Here is a 7,892-nt window from a genome sequence, read left to right on the forward strand (position 1 = left end):
TCAGCGGACCAGAGATTCTACTATCCTGAAGGCCAAGGGCTTCACAACCAGTCTGACTGGCGCCGCTACAGAAACGCTGCTGGCCCCGGACCTGGACCCATGAGTAACATCCTCTTCACACTGGGATCAATGGTGCCTTTCTTCTTAGGGGACTGGATAAGGGGAATCTAGTCATAAACCATTTCCTTGGAAGTGGATTTTATCTGAATTGCTGGGCCGAAAGACTATAGAGTGGACTGATTTTGAATTCAAACTAATTTTGAATAAGTCCTGATCTTGTTGTCCTTTGGGTTAGTCCCACCATCACCTTTACAAAGCTATACTCATTCAAACCTCATTACCTCTGGTAAGAGAGATGTCAGGGAGGGGGTTTGTATGTTATTGTGTTGTAAAATGAACTTAGGTAGGATGCTGCAAATAATACATTTTTCCATTAACATCTACTTTGCTGTGATTTTGATACTGTTATAAGTCATATTTTGCCATAGCAATACATGTGATTATTCACTAGCTTTAATATCTGCAAATAGCAAACATACGTTTTTGTAACACATATTAAAGGAATTTCAACCAATTTCATATTATTTTCTATGGATTTGGTAATATCCCACTGGGCACAGATGTCAATTCAACGTCTATTCCACATTGGTTCAATGTAATTTCATTGAAATTATGTGGAAACAACATTGATTCAACCAGTGTGTGCCCAGTGGGATGGGATTGCAGGAATGCCGTATTACTTATCATAAGGAAACTTGTTTTACTAACAATGCTTGGTTTATCTACTCTGGTCCACTATAGTTTCATTTAATAAAATATATATTTGTGTGCCTGTGTGTTGCTTTATTATGTTAATGATGATTATTATGCATAGTTAAGTTCAGAACCATATAGTGACATGGATAAGTATAGGGGAGGGGATCAGTAAATAAGAAATCAAAAGGGCTTCCCTCTGCATTTGGATTAAAATACTTGTTAAAAGGATGTAAGGACAATAAACTCAATAGTATAGTACTTCAAATATAAGCATTGTGTGCCAGGCTTCAGCGAAGAGAAAATATTTGATATCCCAGAAACACAAAAGATTGCTTTAAAGGAATTATAGGCTTAATATTCAGTTCATAATCAAATACATGTTTTTAGTGTATGAGGTGAGTCGAGGTATTTGTGTTCTGTTGTAAAGATAGCTTAATGATCATTTTTCATTAGACAGTATGGGAATTGTAACGCTGCCAACTAACAGGCAGAAACCCTGTCTGTTCCATTTCCTCACACAGTAATGACTGTTCTGTAACAATTTCCCCTGAGGCAACTAGTTTCCTAGCAACAGATGTCTTTAAAAGCTTATATGTGCTCTGTGAGATCATCATGGCAGCTACCCTCATGTTTTCCTAGAAGAGAATGACGGCACACTTTCAATGAGCACCAAAGGAAATGTGATTATGTGTTTTTTGTTTTGTTTTTTAGTGATCCTGTACTTGGAAGAAATGGAAGAAGACATCAGTCATTTCAGCAAGATAATGGTAAAATTCACCATTGAGTTCGAGCACGGCAAAGTGGTTATTTTAAACTATTTTAAAGACACATTAAAACAATGAATGTTCTCTACGTTAAAACCAATGTAAATGAGTTCATCACTAAATACATCCTTGAAAAACAAAGGAAAAAGAAGAGTCATTTATATCCATTCGCCAAGAGAAATAAGTGCACTTCTGATAACCAGGGGACAGGAGGACATGGAGAGGGAGACTAGATGGGGAGGTAGAGAGATGGGACAAGAGAGAAAAAGAAAAATAGGAACAGAAATAGGGATTGATTAATAACAAAACACTGACAATTCCTTACTTAATTACGGCGGCGCATTTACAAAACACCCAACTTTTAAAACCAAATACTGCAGACCACATAAGATCAAACATTTAAAGTACAAATACCATGTGATGTATCATGTACAGCAGTGGTTCCCAACTCTGGTCCTCGAGTACCCCCTACAGTACAACATTTTTATTGTAGCCCCGGACAAGCGCACCTGTTTCAACTTGTCAACTAATCATCAGGCACTCAATGATTTGAATCCGTTTGTCCAGGGCTACAACAAAAATGTGTGTGGTTGGGGGTACTCTGGGATTGGAGTTGGGAACCACTGATGTACAGTATAGCGCACACAAAAATGTGTTTATGAAATAATTGATTTAATATGACAGACGGTCGACATAATGCTTGCCTGTACTTTCTGTGGAACCACTTTGGAAAAAAAGACACAGAACCACAAATCGGATGATAGTACCTTACCTCATGTCCTATCACATAATAACACATAACAGGTTAGAATTGGATAATATTTAAAGTTTTTTATGTACTTGTAGTTAGTATTATATTCATAGATATATCGTAATAGTTACACAGATACAATATTAAAGCATCATGCATTTGGCATGACCTAACCATAGTGTTTTACAGAACAAAATACAGAGCTCAACAGACTATTCTACCAGGAACTGCTCTGCAACAAAAAGTGCAATGGAAAAAGAACAGTGGAAGTACTACAGCAGGAGATCCAAATTGACAGGGAATCCGTACAAATGTTAGAGACACAAAGGAGATTGGCCATTAGACAAACGGTAAAACTTTATTCAAGCTCAAATGTCCCCATAACGTGTGGAGGAAATGGTCCTCATTTTGCTGGAAGTTATTTTCCACTGGCTTCCTTTCCTTGTCCCCTTTCCTTCATGACCAAGGATTAGTTAAAGGACTGGTTATATCTCCACCTCCACCATACTTAATTAACCTATCCTCACAAGAAATCAGGGGCATAATGAGGAGGGGGGACTAGGAAATGAAGCTATTCCAGACAACTGGGACATGGCAATGTGTTCCTATCTTACTGCAGCAGGAGAGTGCTGCTCAGGACCATGAGGAGGGTGGTTATCAGCTGTACCAGCCCCTGGCCGAGGGGGTTACTGTGACTGTTCTCATACTTGTTGTTGTTGTTGTTGTTGCTGCCGCTGCTGCTGCGTTCAGCTGTCTGCTTCTCCAGGAAGCGCTCTGAGTAGTTCATGTACAGCTCCACACACTTACGGTTCTTCAGCTGCTCCACCAACACAGGGTAACCAATCTCCTCAATGCTCACTGTTGGGCCGTCATCCTCCTCCTTACCCTTACCCTCTCCAGCTATCTCCACATGGGCTGGGGTGAGAGGCTTCACTGTGTCTGTTCCCTCCTGGTTGCTAGCTGGACTGCTGTTCTCCACCTCAGGAGTGATGGGCATGCTCTGGCTGTTGGCTACCTGGGGGTTGTTCCTCTGGTTGTTAGGTGTGGCCTGGGAGTCGCTGCCCTGATCCTGCAGAAGGTCGTTCCTCTTCATGCAGGTATCCATGAAGCTGTCGTAAGACTCTGCCCGCGGTGGTACTTTGTAGGTATAGTCCCGGCCATAGTCGTTTTCGTCTGTGGAGCGTTCGCCGTATTTGCTGTACATGTAGTTGTTGTAGGACTGCTCCTCCTGAGGGTTGCGGAAGTTAAAGTGTGGGCGAGGGAAACGCCCAAGGCCATAGCCTATTGCCATACCTGCCACGGCCCCAACCCCTGCGGCCATAAGAGCCTTCTTAGCAAAGCCCTTGGACTGAGTAGAGGGGTAGTGCCCCATACCCTGAACTGAGCGTGAGAAGGGAGAGCCACCTCCCATACCCCCATGCCCACCTCCATAACCATAGCCTCCACCATAGCGGGGACTGAGGATCTTATTGTTTGGGTTCCAGTTGGGTTGGTAACCTCCTCCCATCCCTCCACCAGGGTAGCCCCCTGCCTGCCCCCAGCCTTGTCCAGTATTTCCCCCTCTTACTGGGTAACCTCCAGCTGGGTATCCCGGATTGACTCCTCCTCTTCCTGGATTCTGGTTGGGGTAGCCTGCTGCTGCAGGGTAACCACCCGCTGCTGGATTCTGGTTTGGATATCCCCCAGGATTTGCCCGGCCTGGATACTGCTGGTTGGGATAGCCACCAGCGGCTGGGTAACCTCCAGCTACAGGGTTCTGGTTTGGATATCCCCCAGGATTGGCTCTGCCTGGATACTGCTGGTTGGGATAGCCACCTGCTGCAGGATAGCCACCTGCTGCAGGATAGCCACCAGCGGCTGGGTAACCTCCAGCTGCAGGGTTCTGGTTTGGATATCCCCCAGGATTGGCTCTGCCTGGATACTGCTGGTTGGGGTAGCCACCTGCAGCAGGATAGCCACCTGCAGCAGGATAGCCACCTGCAGCAGGATAGCCACCTGCAGCAGGGTTTTGGTTAGGATATCCTCCTTGGTTGGTTCCCCGGCCTGGATACTGCTGGTTGTGGTTTCCACCTGCTGCAGGGTATCCACCGGCTGGGTTCTGGTTTTGATTGGTACCTCTCCCTGGATAACTACCTCCTGCTGGGTATGAGTTAGGGTTCCTGTTGGGGCTCTGTGGTTGTCTGGGGTAGCTTCCTGTCTGCGTGTTTGATGTTTTTGATGGCTTTTTTTCTGAGCCCCTGTTGTTGGATGAAGACTTTTTGCTGCTGCTACTGCTGCCACTTCTCTTAGCCCATGTAGAGTCAGTATGAAGCAGAGCCAGGAGGGCCAGAGACACCAGGGCCAGCTCACATAGCTTCCCCATGATAAATGCCCTGGGGGAAAAGATGATGATGGCGTCATTTACATACAATCATTTTTCTGAAGCCTTATCTCATTATTTCTGTTTTGACTTAAAACTGAGCTAACCCTCTCTGGTCACTGACACTCCCATCGCTGACGGTAAAATGTATTTGCCTAATTATAAGTATAAGCCTACCGTGTTCTGTTTCCAGAAAAACATTGACAATACTTGCTTTAAAAAAAACATGTAGCCATAGCTGAGGGAAGATGTTTGAGGTGGGGTTGCTGAATTTTTGTTGGCCCACGTTACAGACGGCTATATCGGTCCGCTAACACAGGACTAGTAAAGGCCCAATGCACTACCTTTGTGAATAAAAACAATTATTTCTAAAGATTTTCTATTTTTCAGCTTTTATTTAAAGCTAATCAGTAGGCTAAATGTAATAAAAATAGGCTACCACGGTGCCATAAAAGACAACACATATCCACGGGCAGATGTGCTTAGCTGTTTTATGATATATCAAATTTGACATCTCTCTTATCTTAGATATAACTGGAGAGTGAAGGAAACTTCCGCTATACACGCAGTTCTATTTTTTGGAAGCGGACCCTTTATTTGCATATTACGATTTAATTTAATAAAATGGCGCTATAGCGCTTTTATGCACGACAGCCCGGGCTGTATGCCACCTGCTAACTTACTCCTTTACAACGAATGTGAATATCGTAAAATAACCTACCCTTGCTGATTCGAGACGATTCTGTTCCTTTTGTAGAAAAGTCGTATTTTTAATCTTTCGGTTTCTGTTATGATTCGGTCGCTCACCGCTTTCATCCAGAAGGGAGGGATCTATTTATCATGGATCACCGCTCATAGGCTACTCGTCTCTGTCATAGCACTCATAGCGGTGACTATAATAACACATTCTGACCCTGTTATAAGCCATTTAATACAGACTTCAGTTCTCTATATTTTATCAACATTTAGGCTAAACAACCATTTTAGTGCTAACAACTTCTTATAGGAATGCTTACTGAATTTATTGCCAGACTGTGCTACACTTTTCCCACCGACACCCACTACTGACTACATTGTCCCAACTCCGGGACTTTCCATAGGCCTACTACCGTAGCCTGTATGTGTCATACTAAGAGAAGTGATGGAAAATCATCACGTGGGAACCCAATATAACTCCGTGGTTCTTGCTGTGGCCGCAAAGCCTATCCAAGGTTTACATGTTGTTGACACCAGATGGCGACAAATGGATGTATGAGAGTTCATATTTTTGTCTTCATGAATTATTCAAATCAAAATCAAATCAAAACACATTTTATTGGTCGCGTACACACACTTGAAAATGTTATCGCAGGTGCAGTGAAATGCTTGTGCTTCCAGCTCCAACAGTGCAGTAATACCTAGCAATACAAATACACAAATAAAAACAAAATAGGCCTGCTACACACATAATCCAGAAAAATTAAGAAATATCAGAAAGAGCAATGTCAGAGACTATAAATATACACTACCGTTCAAAAGTTTGAATAGGAAATAAAGCAAAATGAATAGGAAATGTAGTCATTCACAAGGTCAGAAATAATTATATTTAATTGAAATAATAATTGTGTCCTTCAAACTTTGCTTTCGTCAAAGAATCCTCCATTTGCAGCATGTACAGTTTTGCAGACCTTTGGCATTCTAGTTGTCAATTTGAGGTAATCTGAAGAGATTTCACCCCATGCTTCCTGAAGCACCTCCCACAAATTGGATTGGCTTGATGGGCACTTCTTACATACCATACGGTCAAACTGCTCCCGCAACAGCTCAATAGGGTTGAGATCAGGCGACTGTGCTGGCCACTCCATTATAGACAGAATAACAGCTGACTGCTTCTTCCCTAAATAGTTATTGCATAGTTTGAAGCTGTGCTTTGTATAAAAGTAATCCTTCTACCCCCCCCCCATTAAAAATAAATATAAATAAAATAAGAACTGACCAAGATAAAGCAAAGCAGTGCGATAAAAACAACAACACAGAGTTACATATGGGGTAAAACAAAACATAAAGTCAAAAAGACAACAGAAAATATATATACAGTGTGTTCAAATGTAGCAAGTTATGGAGGTAAGGCAATAAATAGGCCATAGTGCAAAATAATTACAATTAGTATTAACACTGGAATGCTAGATGTGCAAGAGATGATGTGCAAATAGAGATACTGGGGTGCAAATTAGCAAAATAAGTAACAATATGGGGATGAGGTAGTTGGGTGGGCTAATTTCAGATGGGCTGTGTACAGGTGCAGTGATCGGTAAGGTGCTCTGACAACTGATGCTTAAAGTTAGTGAGGGAGATAAGTGTCTCCAGCTTCAGACATTTTTGCAATTCGTTCCAGTCATAGGCAGCAGAGAACTGGAAGGAATGGCGGCCAAAGGAGGTGTTGGCTTTGGAGATGACCAGTGAGATATACCTGCTGGAGCGCATACTACGGGTGTGTGTTGCTATGGTGACCAATGAGCTAAGATAAGGCGGGGATTTGCCTAGCAGTGATTTATAGATGGCCTGGAGCCAGTGGGTTTGGCAACGAATATGTAGTGAGGACCAGCCAACAAGAGCGTACAGGTCACAGTGGTGGGTATTATATGGGGCTTTGGTGACAAAACGGATGGCACTGTGATAGACTACATCCAATTTGCTGAGTAGAGTGTTGGAGGCTATTTTGTAAATGACATCGCCAAAGTCAAGGATCGGTAGGATAGTCCGTTTTACGAGGGCATGTTTGGCAGCATGAGTGAAGGAGGCTTTGTTGCGAAATAGGAAGCCGATTCTAGATTTAACTTTGGATTGGAGATGCTTAATGTGAGTCTGGAAGGAGAGTTTACAGTCTAACCAGACACCTAGGTATTTGTAGTTGTCCACATACTCTAGGTCAGACCTGTCGAGAGTAGTGATTCTAGTCGGGTGGGTGGGTGCCAGCAGCGTTCGATTGAAGAGCATGCATTTAATTTTACTAGTGTTTAAGAGCAGTTGGAGGCTACTGAAGGAGTGTTGTATGGCATTGAAGCTCGTTTGGAGGTTTGTTAACACAGTGTCCAATGAAGGGCCAGATGTATACAAAATGGTGTCTTCTGCGTAGAGGTGGATCTGAGAGTCATCAGCAGCAAGAGCGACATCATTGATATACACGGAGAAAAGAGTCGGCCCAAGAATTGAACCCTGTGGCACCCCCATAGAGACTGCCATAGGTCCAGACAACAGGCCCTCCGATTTGACACATTGAACT

At 43.1% G+C, this 7,892-nt stretch overlaps 1 protein-coding gene across 1 annotated transcript; it reads right to left on the minus strand.

Annotated features, from left to right (window-relative positions):
- Positions 1 to 2,336: 2,336 nt before the first annotated feature.
- Positions 2,337 to 5,451, minus strand: LOC311128302 (uncharacterized protein). The gene is made up of 2 exons (XM_084160392.1): positions 5,352 to 5,451; positions 2,337 to 4,643 (listed from the first exon to the last, which is right to left on the minus strand). The coding sequence occupies exons 1-2, from the start codon at positions 5,444 to 5,446 to the stop codon at positions 2,882 to 2,884; spliced, it is 1,857 nt and encodes a 618-aa protein (XP_084016518.1). The 5' UTR covers positions 5,447 to 5,451; the 3' UTR covers positions 2,337 to 2,881.
- Between the last annotated feature and the right edge of the window lie 2,441 nt (positions 5,452 to 7,892).

The sequence above is a fragment of the Coregonus lavaretus genome (assembly GCF_964263955.1).
Source record: "Coregonus lavaretus genome assembly, chromosome: 4".
NCBI lineage: Eukaryota > Metazoa > Chordata > Actinopteri > Salmoniformes > Salmonidae > Coregonus > Coregonus lavaretus.

What these genes read in the sequence shown, in the direction of transcription:
- LOC311128302 (XM_084160392.1), bottom strand. Translation starts at nt 5,446, where the DNA reads ATGAAAGCGGTGAGCGACCGAATCATAACAGAAACCGAAAGATTAAAA. An exon ending in ATCGTCTCGAATCAGCAAGG is followed by an intron (nt 4,644 to 5,351) that starts GTAGGTTATTTT and finishes CTTTTCCCCCAG; the next exon opens with GGCATTTATCATGGGGAAGC.